The sequence below is a fragment of the Mya arenaria genome, chromosome 8 (genome assembly GCF_026914265.1).
Source record: "Mya arenaria isolate MELC-2E11 chromosome 8, ASM2691426v1".
Lineage (NCBI taxonomy): Eukaryota > Metazoa > Mollusca > Bivalvia > Myida > Myidae > Mya > Mya arenaria.
The window spans coordinates 15185056-15206102 of record NC_069129.1 but is presented as its reverse complement, the minus strand read 5'-3'; the positions used below and the strand labels follow the sequence as shown (position 1 = coordinate 15206102).

At 35.7% G+C, this 21047-nt stretch overlaps 1 protein-coding gene across 2 annotated transcripts; it reads right to left on the bottom strand.

The window, feature by feature from the left end:
- Positions 1–3371: 3371 nt before the first annotated feature.
- On the bottom strand, positions 3372–20264 carry LOC128244638 (uncharacterized). 2 transcript variants are annotated; one of them, XM_052962656.1, is made up of 11 exons: positions 20033–20264; positions 15420–15887; positions 13598–13693; positions 12615–12853; positions 12105–12294; positions 10760–11275; positions 10248–10352; positions 9053–9182; positions 8570–8702; positions 7996–8203; positions 3372–7447 (listed from the first exon to the last, which is right to left on the bottom strand). In XM_052962656.1, exons 2-11 carry the CDS (start codon positions 15877–15879, stop codon positions 7371–7373), a joined length of 2154 nt encoding a protein of 717 aa, XP_052818616.1. In that variant the 5' UTR covers positions 15880–15887; positions 20033–20264; the 3' UTR covers positions 3372–7370. The 2 variants fall into 2 exon arrangements, with proteins under 2 accessions (XP_052818616.1, XP_052818615.1); XM_052962655.1 differs by lacking the exon at positions 20033–20264 and adding an exon at positions 18969–19704.
- Positions 20265–21047: the final 783 nt, after the last annotated feature.

Below are 21047 nucleotides of genomic sequence, written 5' to 3'. Positions count from 1 at the left end.
AAAGAGATGGCATGTGCTGCCCGAGACGAAGACAAATCCAGCCTGCAAAGGTGCTCCACTTTTGCCACCGATGTTTATTGAAGCAAGAAAAAGCGTCGATTCTTACTTCCATGGTTATTCAAATGGAGACATTATTTTTGACCAAAAACTTGAAAAGACCATGTTTGGTATATTTTATAACTTTACAAAATGGAAAACTCAGCCCGTGCTAATAGTGGGTAGACGTTATAACGTTGACTTTAAAAATGTTCGTTTAAACATATCGACACCGAACATTGTAAATGAAGTTGCTAAAAAGCATGGAAAGCTGGTACAAATGTCTACTGATTTTTATTTTACAAACGCCTTGGTTCCTTGGGAAGAAGCGCCAAAGGTGACCATTGGGCGACCATTCATCGTACGCGCCATCATTGGCTGGGCGTTGAAGAGAAACTTTATCGTAATTGACGTTACGTCGACAGTAACGGCGGTGCATTTAACCACAGGAGATGGTAACAAAGCAGCTTTTCATAAAGATGGAGTACTTTGTAATGTTAAACCATTGAAAGATATTGTGAAGAATCTAAGGTTTTTGTCTGGTCACTGTGAATGTGCGAACCACGAAACGTACAGAGCTGAAGACGGAACTATCCATGTTCGGAAACGGACGACATTTAAAGGCCCATTTATAAAGTTGTGCAAAACCCGCCAAACTTTTGAATTTAACGAAAAAGACTTATTACAACAGTTTAATAAGTTACCATGACAATAACACGATAGCTGCATGTACTATGCACACTTAGCCTTAGACTGTTATTATTATATCCCTTGTACTTTTGTAGATTTGTTTGAATGAATACATATACTTAAATAAATGAATGATATGCATCATTCACTCAATTGACTAGAGTTTGTTCACATTGAGCTGATTATTCAACACCCGTTTTGTTTTTACTAATTTTAAATGACCTTGAGCATTATATGTTGTCCCACAAAGCATTTAGTAATACTATAAATGCTTTTGATCTCGATGTATACTTCAAACTAGTTGTTTAGTTGTATGCTGTATTATTTGCAAAAAGTGAACACGAATTATTATCACTAATTGATACATTCATCGACTATTGTGCTACTTGGAAGCTAGATATTAATGTCGATAAAACAAAAGTATATACTATACAACCTAAATTGATCTAACGGTCATACATCATTGACTTCATTCAAACTATCGGTCAGGTATTTATAACAAATAATCCGATTAGCTACATCGCTCTTAAATCAATTAAGACCAGTATTTTAAATAATGAAAACCAGTCCTGGTTGTGAGATATATGTATACCCAAAAACCAATGTTCCGATTTTAAGGGTTAATTATGTTCACGTAAAGCAACCTACGTACTTACATAATTGTGATTGAATCTATATATAGCTCACGTTACAGTATGTACATTATTTGTTCTATCGTCATATTGATGTATAATACTTTCGCTGACAAAAACGTTTGGTTATGTACATTTGACATGTTGTGTTGTGCCTTATCTTACGTAAATTACTTATTATTACTGGTACGTTATTTTCTTACCTTAGACGTCACTGTTTTGTTCATATTTTAATGAATAAAAGACTTATAACTGATTCCAATGAACTATTTTTGTGCAAATAAATCAATCTTCTATCATTTAGTATATCCTTTGAAACATTCGACGGAGTTGTACAGCTGGATGACATTTATGGTGACGATGTTTGCTTACTGACAAAACTAAACTTTGAAAGATTCTAACGAATTCGCGCGTGATTTAATGCATTCGCGTTCGAGCAATCCAAACACAATATAAAACATTTTGGCTTCACAAAAGTTTATACTTAGAGGTTAGAGACGCTAATGAGTGATATTTGGCAAGAGTGACTCATAATAGGCTCGAGACGAATTCGAGGGACATAATGAGCACGGGGGCAATATAACACACAATGGCCCCGCTACGCCGTGTATTAACCTCTTTAATACATCTATTTTTTTCTTATTTTGTAAGTTTAAAGTCTTCTTTTAAAGTTTACATGCAATCGAGTTGTGCATTCTTATTCCCTTCTGGCTTGACTCTTGTCAGCAAACTCACTCTCAAAATTGAATTTAATTTTTTAGAAATAAGCCAAATGGCAAACACCATTTTGTTGTCATTTCATGTTCCCATCAATTTCAAATGCTCCTCTTGAAAATTCTACAACACCTATATCCGTTTTTTTTTCTGTACGAATCACTGACATCTGCCTTTTCATGTCCCGAATGTCACAATTCAATTCAATAAACATGAACACTAGCAAGTAGAACGACTGTTTATAACTAAATAAATTAAGACCTCGTATTATTGATATCAGCATGTGTGTACAGTTGTTGTTTTTCAAGTAAATTCAATTTTGCCGCGTCCTTTGTTTTGTTTTTAGAATGTCGACACTGAATAAAAAAGCCGCCCTTATAGTCCAGACTTGTTATCAAACACTAGCGTATTTTCCTCAACTTCGCATTTACAAAACGCTAGCCAACGTTTTGTTTTGTATCCCTGTTGCAACGCAGCGCATACACTGCAAGCGGGGAACCAAACAGCGAATGTTCGCCGCAAACATGTTTACTAAACATTAAATTCAAAATAGAGTATTTTATGTGATTAATTGTTGGAAACACCTGTATAAAATTTCATTACAATACATGCAGTAATTTGCTGGAATTTAGTTTGTCTAAATCAAATGTTAAAGCCCCATAATTTTCATTGTGTGCAAAATAGAATTAGAAAACTTGGGAGTATTTAAGTAGAGTGGATGGTTAAATTCCGTTGTATAAGATCTCAGTAAAAACACTCCACTTGTTAGTTGCTTGGGTGTAAACTTATGCTTACATTCAAAACCTTAACCACAATTTCAAACCATACCAAGAGAGTGTAATTCAAATGATAAAGGCCGATAATTTGCATTGTGTGCAAAACAAAGTGTTATCTTACATGGTTTATTAAGTAGGTTGGGGTTGAGATGTAAAAAGTCTCATTGCAATACATCAACTTATTGCTGAGAAATTAACCTATGTGTCCTTACATGCATTCAGAGCCATAAATTGCATTATATGCAAAATAGAGTTATCTAAGTTCATAAAATTAGTAGGTTGGACAGATGTAAATACATTTCTAATGTTTCAATACAATTCATTATGTATTTGCTGAGATAATGACTTAAAGGTGCTGACATGCAAAAAGTTAACCAAGGTGCGACGCCGACGCCGAAAATGTGAATAACCGGGAATCATCCTATTCTGCAAAATGTTGTCTGGAATCTGCCTTGAAACAAATTGCATTGCTTCGCACCATTGAAGTCAGCTAGCTGCATTGTACATTTTCGAACAGTTTAAAGAGTTCAATAGTTTATTAGAGTATTGTCCAAGTACATACATACAATTAGTACATAGAGTGTGTCGAACAAAGAGAAATTACTCTATTGTCTATTAAAAGCTTCTTTCACTTCCACTTAACATTGCGCTGTTACCATTCTTCTTTAAGTGTTTTGTAATATACCAAGGAGCGAACGGAACGACCACTTCCGACACATAGGAAGGTCGCAAAAAAATCTAAGGCTGTTATCATGGAATGTGAACGGATTAGTGAGAAAACTTTCCTATCTAGATTTCTGAACTTTATAATCGAGTATGATATCTTTCCTTTTCAAAGAAAACTGGCTTCTTCAAAAGAACACTACATAATCATAATATACATCGATATGAGTAGTATCATCTGTTTGGAAACAAATAAAATATATTCGGAAAGGACGAAATAGAGGTTGTATTTTTTTTTAAAGGAATTAAAACCAAAGTACAAATTGTAAAAGAAAATCAAAAGGGATCTGTTTGCCTAAAACTTTGTTAATCTATAATTGAGCGTGATAATGATGCTTATATTTGTTGTAACTATATAAAGCAAAAAAAAACTCGAAAAAAATGATGATAATGATAATGATGATGATGATGATGATGATGATGCAGATACTTTTGCTATTTTAGAATCAGATATAGAATAATTCCAAACAAAGGAAAAATATGGTATAACTGGTGATTTTAATAGCAAAACATCAGTCTTCAGAATGTAAAGACTACATCACTTAAGATAGACTTTTAGATTCCAATTATAATGATTTTTTGAATACTGATCTAGTACCTGAAAGATCTAATGATAATAAAATAGTTGATAATCAAGGAAACATGGTAACTCTGTGCAAGTCGACAAATCTACTAATTGCAAACGGCAGACCTTGCAAAGATAAAAATAAAGTAAAGTGCAAATTTGTAGGAATACAGATAGAAAGTACTGTCGATTATCGTATACTTCATTTAAATGATTTTAACTTAATTCAACAACTTAAAATAAGCGAATCAACGGAATTCTCCGATCATTCCCCAATAAAGTTCACTCCAGTAAAAAAGCTCGACGTCCACAACATGAAACCATTCCTTTAACAAACGAAGAATCATATATAAAAATGTTAAAACATCACAGAAACATTAAAAAAACAAAACACCCATCAAGGCAATGATCTCAATGAAATATTCCAAAATATGCATGATAATTCATATTATCTTTAATGAGATAATGGTGCTTATATATGTTGTGTCTATTTAACATCAAAAAGTTTGAAGATATTTGATGATGATGATGATGTTAATGAATCTTATAATTTTGATTGGTCAAGGATAAACTGTTGCAATTCGACAAATCTAATTATAGCAAATGGCAGACTCTGCAAAGATAATAATATAAGAAACTGCACATTTGTAGGAATACAGGGAAAAAGTACCGTCGATTATCTAATACTTTGTTTAAATGATTTTCAATTAATTCAAAACTTGAAAAAAAACACGAACCAACGGAATTCTCTGATCATTCACCACTAATGTTCACTCGAGCAAAAAACTCGAAAATGAAACCATTCCTTTAAAGCTGCACTCTCACAGATTTACCGTTTTGACAACTCTTTTTTTGTCTTGGAATGAGCCATTTTCTGTGTGTATATCTGCAAACCAGTGATATAAGACTACTGACAAAAGATCAGATCGCAGATTTTTATATTTCCGTTCGAAAATTAATGTTTTATAGCTAAAAGCGTTACTAACAGTTAAAGAGAAATGCATAAAACATCAATTTTTGAAATTAAATATGAACATCTGCGATCTGTTTTTGCCGGCAGTCTTATACCACTGGTTTGAATGCATTTTCGCATAAATTGGCTCGTTCCAAAACAAAAAAAATAAAAGAAGTTGTCAAAACATTCAATCTGTGAGAGTGCAGCTTTAACAAACGTATCATCATATATTGAATATGATAAAAAAAATACAGAAACATTTAAAAAAAGAAATAATCCATCACGCAAATAATCTCAATGAAATACCCCGTATATATTGATACACTACCATTTGACCAAATTATAAATGAGTTTGCTAATATAATGTCAACATGTGGCTTAAAAGTATATGAAAAAATGAGAACAAACACAACAAAACATCACGACAAAAAGAAAAGGATTCCATGGTAAAATGCTAGAAAGTTATAAAAGAATCATAGAAAAAATATTTACGCAATAAAATCATGGCAATAGGGACTTATACACAAGACATAAAACGATATATAATAAGATAAAATACAAGGCAACAAATAAAGAAATGAAGGGGTTAAAATTAGTAACTCATCTATAGCACACCGAAAAACATTTTTGAAATATATAAATAAACAATATGAAAAAAATCATAATAACCCAAACCCCGAATAGTAAATTGTTTTACCAATTCAACCCGTTGTATGGCTCCACAACAACAACAAGCACAAACAACAACGTTCAAATTGATAGAGCAATAAACAATGAGGTTCTAGACCACCATTTTAACACTACCGAATTGATTAAGTTTTTTTTTTTCACAAATAACTCCAAGAATTATTGTACCTATATTTAAAAGCGGCTACCCTAAAGATGCTAAAAATATAGAGGTATAACATTAGTCAACATTCTGCCGAAGATATATTCAACACTTTTTTCGAGAAGACTTTTAAAATGAGCTAGAGAAAATAAAACCATAATTGATAATCAGTTTGGATTTCAAAAGGGTAAATCAACGATAGTATGTATATTTATTCTTAATGCACCTAGCACACAGACATTAGTGAAAAAGGAAAAAAAAAATGCTCGTTGCATTTTTAGACTGGGGAAAAATGTTTGATAAAAAAATAGAACACACTTGTGGCAACAATTGCTGTTAAAGGTTAGCTATAATGCTTAAAGCATTTCAATCGGTGTATTCTACTAAATGTTTAAGGTCTTGTATAAAATAAATAGAACAAACTTGTGGCAAAAATTGCTGTTAAAGGTTAACTTATAATGGTAAAGGCATTTCAATCGGTGTATTCTACTATAAGGTTTTATATAAGAAAACATAACACTAATTATTCAGAAGTGAATATCATTTTCTTTTAGTGTGCCCTAAATATATTGACTGTAGACGAATATACTTGAGCCAATGTTATTGTCACTGGCCGAATTTTTATAAATACTACTGTAACATAAAAAAGAAGAAGAAAAAATAACAAAATGATATGCTATGCAAACAATTCAAGAACCTAACCTCAAGGGAATTGCTAAAAGAAAACCCATCGCCACGCGCTTAAGTCAATTTAATTTAACTTCATATATCATACTATAACCAGCTTGATATATACTTATGAACTCGTTCTTAATATATTCTCTTGATTGTCCTTTTCCCAAAATAGCAAGGATATGATAAAGTCAACAATAAAACATAAATAAACATACTGTTATCTGCAGCTAATCTACATGTACAATACCAGGGTCGGATTAAAAAACTTGATTCTATATAATATGATAGAAGAAATTGACAGTGGATCAAGTATGGAGATAATCTCCATCAAATTGCAAAATGTTTAAGATATATTCCCTTATAAAAAATCATAAGTGTAACGCATTCTACTCGAATAATATAATATTGCATGGATTAACTTCTGTATTATGTTAATTTAAATGTTCGCATTTTAAACTATTGCTTCGATAGAAATGTTTATGTTCATTGTTTGTATTTTTATTTGTTTTTGCTTTAGGTATGTAAGTACCTGAACGCATTATTATAAAAAATGGTAAATATGAAAGATTAAATATATCGTAAAATGGTTTCTGCTACATGTTTTATAAAATTTGTGTCACAGTACATGAACTACCCCTAGTAGATGTCGCAATGCGGGACCTGCACACTTTCCTTTTTAGCGTGTTTCCAGAGTATTTAAAGTCATATGTGCATTTATTTTCGGTTACATTTTTTTCGTAGTAATATACACTGGCAGTCTTCTTCAGCTGTGGTGTCAGTAGAGTACAGAACCGTCCACTTCTGCTTGGCGTATTTCATTCTCTATAGCTGCCAGAAGGTTGGTTTTACTATCTGTCAAAACAACAACAAAACACGCAATTAATAATACAAGTGCAAAACAGTTCATTCAAAAGTAAACACAGCCTTTGAGGTTCTATGGAGTTCGTATTTAAAGATGCACTCTTCCTCCAAAATAAGATGTATCACAATAGATACATTTTTAATATACCAAAAAGGATGACTAAATGTCAAAAACAATTTAACTCGGTATAAATGATACCGAGTTAAATTTAATTTTAGTACTTGTACCTAATTTGACGATAGCAGATCACACTTAATATTTTATCACTCACTAGTCATTTAATTTTTAAGAGTTTTCAGCTATTTAATACACGGTTATGATCCTGTTACCAGTAATAACCACTTAATAACCAAAAATGCATTGCATAGTAAGTAGTTTGACACTCACCCATTATTTTTGTATTTTTGCCTTACCATATAATGGCATTGGTTGTTTACTAAACATTCAATATTAAGTGTGTTGTTATGGTCATTTGTCGCTAACCTTATAAAATCAAAATGAAGACATAATACGTTTTAAGTCAAAACAACGAACGCACCATCGTAATACACAACTTTGGCACACTCATTGAAGTCACCAAATTGGTCCTTCACAGCTTGTCGGGAAGATATTTCCACAAACTTGTCGACAAACACCTTTCCCTGTCGGTACATTTCCTCCGTAGAGATTCCAGCAAATGCGAAATTCTTCGCCATTTGGTACAAGCATCCCATTGCTGCGCAGTACTCACTGACGAAGCAAAATATCTGAAATTGAAATAATACAAACATATAAAACGGTTGGAATAAAGAAGAACAAAGATGACACTTTGTACACATTCTCTAAATGTTGTTTGACGAATGCAACCATATATATGTACTTGTTAAAAATGGTTTAACAAAGTCATCCTGCAACGTTAACATAAGGGGGAAAGGATTAAGCTAAGCTCACTAATTTTGTTTTTGTACAATTTGTTTAGCATTTACATTCCTAAGAGTTTTTGCACTGAGTTTCGATAAAAAAAAATCGTTTTCATGACGATCACAAAGCAAATACTCAATACGTTGACATTTTTTTCTTTTAAAAATGCAATCAGTCGCCGTACTGTTATGCATAACTGTTCTAAATCTTACCTTTCCGTCCGCTGGCCGCGTGTACTGAAAAACGTTCAAGATGAACGGCTTTTTCTGCTGGGCTCCCTGGTCCACAATCACTTCCGGTAGACTATCAATCTTTTTTACCGGAGCCTGGCTGCCTTCCCCAGCACTAAAATATCATGTTTATAGTACTTTTTATTACAATAAAGGATATTGCAAGACGAAATTCATGTCCGCGAACACTTTGCCTAATACATGTATGAACATGTAAACTATATTGCATATGCGTGAAAAATTGTCGACTGGCTACTACTGGCTCGAAATCGCCCAGTGGCTTGATTTTCACGATGTCTCCAGCTATTTAAACGACCGGGTTTTATCTTTGTAAGAATTCCGGCCAGTCCCTGGGATATCGAGCCAACGGTTTTCGACTGTATTTGGAACCAAATGGTCAGTAACGACACTTACATATGCCATATTAATTACTTGATAGTTAAATACTTATAAAAATATATGTACCCTATGTTTGCCCCATCTACGACCGAGTCAGCAGCTTTACACGACCTTGGCCACCAGATGTACATCTTCGTCAAAAAGCCGCAATTCATGTTTTTCTCTTCAAGAAACCTCTGGATTCTGCCTTTAAAATCTGTCAAATACGAAAAATGTCAAAGAAAATACAAGTTATCATGTAGAATATGACACGTTTAGTGATCGGATCCAATAACAATTATATATGTACCTATGTATGTTAAAGTAGGGGGGTAAAAAGAAAACATTAACTAATGTGCACAATATGACACTTTTCGTAAACGGACTCCGGTCTGTATACTTGTTATTGTAAAGAGACTGTAACAATATAACTCTGTTGAACAAGCTCAAGTATGATACTTTTATATCAGATGGAGCATCACACTTTTAGTAAACCGACTGCAGTATGTATATATTTACTGTTAACATTAATTTCCACACTTATATTGGATGGATACGTTTATAGTTGTTGTTGGGGAACAATCAGACCTCATCTGATCTGATTCCAGTACGTACCTGTTATAGAAAGTAACATCACATTGCTAATGTACTGATTCAAGTACGCACCCTTGTTGTAGAGTGTACAACGGATTCCAGTACGTACCTGTTATAGAAAGTAACATCTTATTGCTAATGTACTGATTCAAGTACGTACCCTTGTTGTAGAGTGTATAACGGATTCCAGTACGTACCTGTTATAGAAAGTAACATCACACTACTAATGTACTGATTCAAGTACGTACCCTTGTTGTAGAGTGTATAACGAATTCCAGTACGTACCTGTTATAGAAAGTAACATCACACTGCTAATGTACTGATTCAAGTACGTACCCTTGTTGTAGAGTGTATAACGGATTCCAGTACGTACCTGTTATAGAAAGTAACATCACACTACTAATGTACTGATTCAAGTACGTACCCTTGTTGTAGAGTGTATAACGGATTCCAGTGTGAACCTGTTATAAAAAGTAACATCACACTGCTAATGTACTGATTCAAGTACGTACCCTTGTTGTAGAGTGTATAACGGATTCCAGTAGGTACCAATTATAGAAAGTAACATCACACTGCTAATGTAAGGACTCAAGTACGTACCCTTGTTGTAGAGTGTATAACGGATTCCAGTAGGTACCTGTTATAGAAAGTAACATCACACTGCTAATGTACTGACTCAAGTACGTACCCTTGTTGTAGAGTGTATGTCTCAGGTAGTTGATAATGTAGGCCCAGCACAGCCCCGTTGCCACATCACCACACGGCATCCGCTCCTCCATTTGAACTACACCACCTGTGACCAACAATAGAGAAACTTTAGTTCAAGATGATTTGCTTAACGGTTTTTTGGGATACTTTGTAACATCTGACGGAAAAGGATCATCCTTAACTCGGTGTCAGAGAGGCATCTGAGTCTGATTTACGAAGAGGGAATGTAGCCTTCTGTGCTTCAACAGAAACAATTTTACATAGATGCAGCCTGACTGTCAGGTTCCTTGACCATAAAACACCCAAAGCCGCGCAGACCGGCACTCAAACAGAAGGAAATTCGTGGAATGCGTTTTTTAACATTACAACACAAAGGGGGTTATCTTTTAATTTTAGGTATACGGCATGTGCAAAACTAAATTAAATTAAAACTTCTTCAGGTTTATCTAATAAGATCTGATAAAACATTTTCCCTTAGAAATACAAACGTACCTGTAACGGTTTGGTAAATGTTGTTGCAGTATTTTTCACGGTCGTCAGATGTTGTTAAAACAGTGACCCAACGAATAAAACTGGGCACTTTGTTCACGTCGACATTATGCAAGACAGGGAGCACCTTAACAACGTTGTCAGAAACGCTGCTGTTTAGAGCAGACAGGCAATTGAACGTAAGAAGGTCGTCGTGTAATGCATCCTGGGAAAACACAAACACGTACCAATTGTACGTTTTGCTTATCAAGTTCGACTTATTAGCAGCCTGAAATTCCACTCTGATGTTTCGGCTCTCCAAGTATCCACGAATTTGATTTGCGATTTCTATATCATCGTGATGATCAGTGCACAATACAAGAACGTCCTCGTTTTCAGCTGACTTTTCACCTCTGCTGCTTGTTGCTTTTAGGCTGGTTTCTTGCATTTGCTTATTTTCCTTCAAGTCGGAGTCTTTGTGATCCATAACCTGTTCACGGACGGCATCAAATAATATTTGAAAGTGCGTAGTTGCGCAGTCTGAAAAAAAAACACGAAACTAGAGCTTGTTTTCCAGAGGGAAGCCGATATATACCATACCTATTCCTCATAAAAACTGCAGGAACATGCCAATGGAAACCATTTTACTCCGTACAAGCACCCCGTTGATATACAAATACGCAACATACATAGTAATTTGGGGTGTTCGAAATGAAGTAATACAGAGATATATATTGTTAAGGATTGTTTTACCATAATGAAAAGAAATCTGTTGCCTCCCCCTTCCCAACAACCAACTAGAAACCTCTTTTGCTTACCCTAGCCGTTAAATGGCAGTAATACTGGCATGTCTCGTTAAACGACATTTTAGTGCTTATATATGTGTTGCGTTGCCGTTTATCAGTTTGAATTTGACATTTGCTCCATATACCATCATACAATGTATATGATCCCAGGTTCCAGATTATGACTGTTGCAATTTGTATGGAATTATTCGTATGTATCAATACTTATGTGGAAAACTACAGAAAAAATCTCAGTAGCAAACAGTTTAAACATAAACCCGGTTAAATGGCACTGGGTAAACGCCAAAGACATAGAACACAAAAACAAAAACATCACAGACAAGAAACATGGAAGAACAGCACAAAACTCCCCAAACAGCATATATACTATATAAAAAAAACTAGGTATGTTTATCAAGGTTTGTTAGGTACAGCCTTGGAACGGTCAGTAAAATGTAAATTAACTGGGGATTTAAACCAGTTTAAGTGCACAAACCTCACTCGTATCCCAACATTCCTAAATTAAGAATAAACGGAAAAGGTAAATCTTATCAAAGTATGTATTAACTTGCATCAAGACTTACCATCGTATGGCAAAACCTTGAGGGTGCTGTGATCACGGACCGTAAAACCAACGTGGTTGACCAGATTCTCGTAGGTGTAGCGAAACCTTTCAATCTGAAGTCTGGGGTCCACTCCTTCTGCTAACTGCAGGGATTTCAGTTGATGAATGCAATTCAAACTATTTGGCATGTCTGCATAGAAATAGTAATACTGAAACATGAGAAGACATCGCAGGATTACGATAATACAATGAAAATTACAGCAGCCAATAATACACTGAACGGGAGACACAAAGCGTCTCAAAACTGAGGACATATTATAGCTTGATTAATATTGATGGATTTTGAACTGACCTCACTATTAATTTTATTATGTCACATTTTTGATTACATTGTGTTATGATTTCACTTCTGTACACTTCTGCAGTCGTTAGGAATCAATCAGCAATATTCATTCGTGATTTGCAAAGGCGAGTATGTGTACGCTTGAATTTGAATTAGTTTCAAATTAGGGCATGTCTATCTATGTACCTCATTTCCTTTGAAGATCTTGTATATAGTAATATTGAAATCTCTCGTCTTTCCCATGTGTTCTTCTTTAAAATTCAAAATCTCTCCCGTTTCAATTGTAATTCCCGTTGCCTCGTCTACTCCTTTCAAATTTCCGAGCGTTTTACAAGATGAAGGCAGCAACATGTTGTATTTCAGAGAAAACAGTCCTTTGTTTTCTTTATATATTGCAGATTTTGTCTCAATTTCACTTTTCAGGCCTGTAAAAGTGTAAGGTATGTTGTTGGCAACATGGGTAATATCTGATCTGTATTAGTGAAGTTTGTAAAAAAATAAATAAAACACATTGCACTGACTTTAATTAAACTGTAAGCATGAACAGATAATGAGAGAACAGACCCGGCCCATTATTCAATATTGATCTTATTATTATTATTATTATCCTTAGATTTGCCTCATTGATTCCATTCAGCCTTTTGGTCAGCCAATCAAAACACTTAGATTCTAATCTTAAATTTAAGTTCAATCTAAGTTGCTTATTTAATACGGCCCCAGCTTTTTACGTTCTTTTAACATTATGAGAAATACAACATAAAGAAAGGTGGGGCATAATTAAAATTATACATATTAGAATCAATGTAATACATGACTATTTTGTTGTACAATCGAACTCCGTTGGCTCGAACTCGCTTGGCTCGATTTCCTCGTTGGCTCGAACTGGATTTAAAGGACCCATTTATTTATACTGAAGGTAAGCAATCCCGCTTTGCTCGAATTTTTCGAGGCTCGAGGTATTATCGTAGGTCCTCGGGTGTTCGAGCCAACGAGGTTCGACTGTATTTTAAAGTGCCTATACAATTGGGAGCATGATATCTGTAAATGTAAAACTGGCAGTGGTAATATATACCGTCGGGCCAATAACGCCCCAGTAAATAACACCTTTTTATATCCTTTGGTGAGGGAATGACTTTTAAGAATGCCAAACGAGGCATATATATACTTACGTTTGATCATGTAGAACATTAAACCAGTGAAGTGTGAAAACACCATTGCATGTGCTAAACTTCCCACTGGCAGAAACTTCGACACAGAAATTCTTGCTGTAACAAAAGTAAAAATAAAATGAAACCTTTTTCGTAAACTGAATCTTTGACATGTTCGGAGCGTCATGCAGTGGACATTTTCGAGTACATTGTTTCAGTCATTTCCTTCTACAATTCCAAGCTAATTATATGACATTACAGGAATAATAAGACATATGGATAATGGGGTGGTTGCGATACACTGCATATACGGTTACGTGTATCTGTAGGCTAATTTATATGTACTATGTCACCTAGTCGCTACTTTTTGAACACTACGTCACCTAGGTATGTGTATCAGTGGACTACATTTTGCGCACTACGTCATCTAGGTACGTGTACCTGTAGGCTACTTTTTGCGCACTTTGTCACCGAGGGTAACTTTCTGTCCACTACATTCGCTAGGTACATGTGGGCTACTTTCTGTCCACTACGTCCCCTAGGTACGTGTACCTGTGGGTTACTTTCTGTCCACTACATCCGCTAGGTACGTGTACCTGTAGGCTACGTTCTGTCCATTACATCCGCTAGGTACATGTGGGCTACTTTCTGTCCACTACGTCCCCTAGGTACGTGTACCAGTGGGCTACTTTCTGTCAACTACATCCCCTAGGTACGTGTACCTGTGTGCTACTTTCTGTGCACCACATCCCCTAGGTACGTGTACCTGTGGGCTAGTTTCTGTGCACTACAACCCCTAGGTACGTGTACCTGTTGACTACTTTCTGTCCACTACATCACCTAGGTACGTGTACCTGTAGGCTACTTTCTGTCCACTACATCCCCTAGGTACGTGTACCTGTGGGCTACTTTCTGTGCACCACATCCCCTAGTACGTGTACCAGTGGGCTACTTTCTGTCCACCACATCCCCTAGATACGTGTACCTGTGGGCTACTTTCTGTGCACCACATCTCCTAGATACGTGTACCAGTGGGCTACTTTCTGTCCACCACATCCCCTAGTACGTGTACCAGTGGGCTACTTTCTGTGCACCACATCCCCTAGATACGTGTACCTGTGGGCTACTTTCTGTGCACCACATCCCCTAGTACGTGTACCAGTGGGCTAGTTTCTGTGCACCACACCCCCTAGATACGTGTACCTGTGGGCTAGTTTCTGTGCACCACATCCCCTAGATACGTGTACCTGTGGGCTACTTTCTGTCAACTACACCACCTTGGTATGTGTACCTGTGGGCTACTTTCTGTCCACTACGTCCCCTAGGTACGTGTACCAGTGGGCTACTTTCTGTCAACTACATCACCTAGGTACGTGTACCAGTGGGCTACTTTCTGTCAACTACATCCCCTAGGTACGTGTACCAGTGGGCTACTTTCTGTGCACCACATCCCCTAGGTACGTGTACCTGTGGGCTACTTTCTGTGCACCACACCCCCTAGGTACGTGTACCTGTGGGCTACTTTCTGTGCACCACACCCCCTAGATACGTGTACCTGTGGGCTGCTTTCTGTGCACTGTGTTATATAGGTTCGTGTACCTGTGGGCTACTTTTTGCGCACTTAGGTAACTTAGGTACGTACATGTGTGGGCTACTTTGTGTGCACAATGTCCTCCAGGTACGAGTACGTTTGGGCTAATTTTCTTTTTATGCACTACTTCATTTACGTGTACCTCTGAGATACAGCCTACTTGGAACTACTTATATGATGCACGGTATCACAAGGCAATTGATATATGTAATTATGCTTACAAGACTTATAATGTCATCATAGTATACATACTCCGCAAGCTGTTTATCACGTCACGATCCCAATTATGTCTCTTCAAACTGGTTGCTGTGTGTGGAATACTGGCAAGAAGGCCGCATTTGAGCATTGGCACGTCTCTTTTATCGATGTCGATAAGAAGGAGACGAAGTGTCAAATCCTGCTCCCGTCTTTCCTGAGAGTTTTCCAGCGCAAGAATCGTCTCAACGCTGATCCACGAACTTTTCAAAGCATTCCTTGTCAAAACAACAATAGTCTTTCTTGAATTCTGCACCAACCAACCGATGCTTGCCAAGACAGGACGCCCTGTCGGAAATGTTGTTGAGTCAAACTGAGCTGCACATTTCAAGCCTTGAGATGTCAGAGACTTGTGTATCTGTCTCGTAATATCTTTATCTATCCCAGAGTGACAAAGAAACACGTCAAATTCGTACTGAACGTCCCTACTTTGCTCCGAGCTTGCAACTTCTGACATTGTTGCTACTGAAAAATATAAAGAGCATGGTTCTTATTGAATGATATAAAATGGCAATTAACAACCAATGGAGTACTTTTATAGCACTAGCGTTTGTAATAGAACAATGGGAAATGCAGTAAAAAGTTATGTTGCTTATACTTTAACCAAGTTCCCGTTTAAAGGCCAAACAAGCTTTATATAGGAATATCCAAATAGTAATTATCATTGAGAAAAGGCTTTCAGACAAGTAAAAGAACACGGCATTTCTTATGAATTTAGTTTGTGTATGGCAAAAATGAGGACTGATTAGAGACACACTGAATGAGACACACTTGTTATAATTGACGTAGAACTACTCAAATACCTGATTTAACCGTCGGATAAACTTTAATACAAAACATTGTTTCCTTCGCGAGTAACAATACGTCCCTGATGGCTCGCAATGTGACATTTAAATCAAATTGTTTCATATACATCAAATAAATAAGGTATAATGTATCAGTTGAAATTCAATTATTTCCACTCAGTAATAGGATACGTCAAAGGAAGATAATGATAGGAAAGGCAGCTACTGTCTCATTTTTGTTTGTTAAAATCAGAGCAATTATGCAGAGAATTGATATTAGTTTAGATAAAAAGCCCATTTTTATATGCATTATGTTATGATCGGTGGCCGATCAAAAATCGTCTTCTAACACTTCCCGTTCAGTCCGCAACCAGTCTCAAAAGATCCGCAGACTAGTCACCGATCACTCTCAACCAATTTTAAGCTCTAAGACGCACATCGGCGCTGAACGGTTGCCGATTATGCACCAGTCAATTGTAACCACGCCCCCCCCCCCCCCCCAGGTCCGGGGGAACCGGGGATAGCCGGGAAATGGGCCGTGTTTTGACCTTTCAGGTGGCCCGCAGTACCGGATGAATGCGGTGGTTTTGTCTTCGCGCAAAATGGAGCGGGAAATGGGCCTAACCTAAGGTCCCGTGGTTGCAGGGGCATTTGGCGGGGATTTTACCATCTGTGCGTCCCCGCAGGACGGGAATTTTAGCCGGGGTTGCCTGGACCGTCAGCCAAAGTCCCCGCTATTCCCCGGACCTGGGGGAGCCGTGGTTACAATTGACTGGTGCATTAATCACGTACAATACTGCGGTTAAATATTGTACCTTTATCTGTAATTTTAGAACATCAATGTTCTGCCATCTGTGATAGTTTTTATGACATTGAAATGATCGGTGATCATGACCTATTTTCAAGAAAGACATAAGTTATATTGGTCTCAGCAGTCGGCGAAAAGTTGGTTTATATATCTTTTAACTGCGGCTTAAATTACAAAGACTTCTGTAGCGAATTCTATATTCACACTTTACCGGAAGTCAGTGATGCATGTCGGTTGCTGTGTACATGTTACGTTATTTATTTCCGTTTATCTTCTTCTATATGTTTTTAAAATAGTTCATACATAATTCAATATTATATCAAGTTTAACTAATACTGCGTGGATTAATTTAATTCTTACATTTAATCAACTAGTAGCTATTTATAACTTAATATTTGCATATTAAGTTTTATGTTCATTTCATTTTGCCGTAAAATATTCAATGGGATATGCGCTTATTTTTGGGATTAATTGTAAATTATGTACTTTAGATAGCTTGGGTTGAATAAAGTATTACATTAAAGTTTTCTATAATTGCAAACCTAGTAGCTTCTTTTAATTGTTTAGCTTTGTACTTAACTATATTTGATAATCCTATTCACATATATACTATGTCTATTTATACGCGTGTTTAACAAACCATATTTGTACTGGACTTACTGTCTGCTTAATAAACGGCTGATTATATTACTTTGATGTTATCTGGCCTCACACGATATCTATTTTTATACACCAGTTTTGTTAGATAAGTATTTGGTTTCCCTATGAGCCTTACACATTTGTCATGCTCGGTTTTTAAATTGTATGGTGGCATATTACTGCCGTAAGATAACCTGATAGCGTTCGCGAATTGTTTCGTGTTAACCACTTAATTTTCGCGATAATTATCTAGCTATCTAGTTTTGGTAAGATAGACATCATTAGACTAAAATAGGTTTGAAAGTGCCCAGAACTGCCCACTATTACCCTTTTTAGCTATACAACACTAACAGGTTAACTAGTTATGGTTTGCGAATTCCGCTTAATAAGTAATATATATACTAACTGGTTCACGTAATAAAAAAGTCACGCGAATATTAACAAGATAGCTTGATAATTATTGCGAAAATTAAGCGGTTATAGGTTAAATTACGGCAGTTATTTAATTGCCACCATAAATTTCCTAAGAGTTTTGTTTTATTATAGGAGATTATATTGCTGGTTGTCGATATTCGACACTCAGCGGGAAGAAGAAGAACTGACAATCCAGTGTTGACATTCTAGTTCGCCTGAGCGGCTAGGTGTGACAGAGACACATCCAGTTTTATATTATATCTATAAAGTAAGCATTGATACGTAAGAAGAAGAAGAAGAAGAAGAAGAAGAAGAAGAAGAAGAAGAAGAAGAAGATGTTTATTCAAAGAATTATATCACACGTTTTAATAAAAAGATGGAATACAAAAATAAGGCTTGTACGTAATCGATACAATAATATTCATGTGACCACCCGTGTGCCTACCACCGCTACATAAATACGAGTTTGGTTACATTACATTTAAATATAACAAACTGTCATTTTGAATAGATATTAACTTCAAATAGTGCCGAACTTATGGAAATCATCCTGAAATTATAGCTTAATAATAACATTTAATAACATTTCATTCTATAGTCAGTTAAATTTATTATTAGTTCTATTAATTTTGCTTTATTTTTCCTTGATAGTTGCTTAAATATTTACTTATTCAGTACTTATTACATTCTACATAAACATATCGGATAGACCCAGTCTATTGATAGTGAAGTGGGTAAAACCCATGATCATCATGAAACGAAAGTAGTTCAATAGTCACGTATGTTTAATATTTCAACTAAGATTTGTTTTACTATCTTGCATTTACCTTTATCAGAATAAAACCAACAACTCAACTCAACTACGTTTCCTTATTTGTTACTTAATGATAATTTACTCACCCAGGAAATATTTAACTTCCAAATAAACGATGAAAATCACATCGGATTTTCCCAGTCTAGTGAATGAGTAATGGGTAATGATTATCATGAAACGAAAGTCACTAGCGGATCCAGGGGGCATCCGGCGCCCCCCCCCCCCTAAAATCCAGGAATTATCATTAGACGGTGCACAACTCACTAGCGGATCCAAAGGGGGGGGGCTTTTTGTGGAATTTTCAGACGATGGAAATAGTGAAGAGGAGGAATCTGATAGTGACGTCAGCGAAGAGGAAACAGAAAATGTATAAATTGATTCTAGTTGATTAAATTTGTTTATTTATGCTGTGAACCAGGAACCGTAAACATGGCTACTTGGAAGGAATATTTAAAAAAACATATATTATGACACTAAACACGCAGCAGCATTTGCAGGGCCACAGAAATTGTATGATGTGGTCAAACGAGAAGGGAAATTCAAGATTGGCATGCATAGGATACGACAGTTCTTGCATGACCAAGAATCCTACAGTTTACACAAACCAGTGAGAAGACGATTTCAAAGAAATCATGTCGTTAGCGCTGGAAATTTTGCATTTCGCTTTGATAAAATGTTATGTGCATTATACAGTGTAATCCTGTTATTAAAAATATAATAGTATCGTATTGTACTCTGACACTATTCTGTACCGTATATTATGTCTATTGTAAATATAGTTTAAGGCGTGTTAACCGCATATGTATGTAACCATATACAGGTGTAAATAAACCCTTGTACATAAATATATTGTGTTGTGCTTTTTCACATACAAATGTACCATACAATGTCATATGGTAAAAAAATAAAATAGTCGCCTTAAAAAGTCCATTTATCAATTGTCAAATGAACTCTACCGTGATAAACAAATCCGATCAGGCTGTCGCGTGTGCCTCTGACATATTTAATTGCTCCATTTAGCATACAGTTGGTAAAACCTTTACAATTTTATAATACCTCTACATCTTAAACTGAAGCTACATTTTATTTTATCGAGTCATTTTAAGACGCAAAATGTAAATAAGTCATAATAGTAGTATTAAACCCTTACCTGTGGGTTTACTCTGAGACGAACTATGCGGCGGTTAACTCTGTTATGAAATAGTTTCGATGCACTAAACGCTTTTATGACAAAGAGCCTGCCGTGACATGTCTGAACAAGTCTAAACATGTAAATTAATCATAGGTTTTACGTAAAAAACGCTAGCCTAATGTAAATAGCGTTACGCTCCGGTGCGCATGGAAATTGACTTCCAATGTGTGACGTCATTTACATAGATATAGAAGCAATATACATAGATATAGAAGCAATAAACAAGTCTATTCACAGTGACCTGGTAGAATCTGTATATAATGTGTACAGGTAAAGTTAATAAGTAAATATACATGTTTTATTAGGGTTTACTAGACATTGTGCATTATTGTTCGTATAAATCATGCGTTTGAAACTTATATAAAGGTGTAATGTTTTGTAAATAAAGTGTAAATATGTCGTTGTTTTTTGTTTGGTTTCATACACAGTAGAAGGAAAAAAAAAACTCCATTCATCAATTGAACTCGGTTGAACTATATCTGTGGGAAAAAAACTGACCATATGATCACAATTTTAAACCTTGTGGTATGTAAAATACGCTAGTATTAACATCAATCAGAGAACAAAAATCGTCTGCTATCGCCTGAGATACATAAATACGCTATGATATGTCGTTTTATATGCCTAAACATTTTAGCTGACTGTGTTTTACGTTATTAGAAGAGTTCTATTAAAATGACTTTTTAATAGTTAATTTTTATACTATAAACATGAGCTTAAATCGTTGAAGAACTATAGATAAAATATAGGTAAAAGCGCAGTGTATAAAGCGATGATGTTGACTGTTTGGTGTCTGCATTATGAATGAAGTTTACTATTTACTAACATGGTTATTAAACGAAAACGATTGCACAACACTCTGAAATAGATAAACACGTCTGAACATGTTACTCTGCCGTCTGCTATAAGATGCGGACATACTGAAACTCGTTATCAATATAATACATACTTAACCTCACTGAGCTGATTTAAA

Bases quoted from the DNA above. Each gene is read 5' to 3' on its own strand.
- LOC128244638 (XM_052962655.1), bottom strand. From the start codon at position 19,089: ATGCCCCCTGGATCCGCTAGTGACTTTCGTTTCATGATAATCATTACC. The intron at 8,703-9,052 runs GTACATATATTT...ATGATATTTTAG, and splicing joins GTAGATGGGGCAAACATAGG to TGCTGGGGAAGGCAGCCAGG. The intron at 8,204-8,569 runs GTAAGATTTAGA...TTTCAATTTCAG, and splicing joins CGCGGCCAGCGGACGGAAAG to ATATTTTGCTTCGTCAGTGA.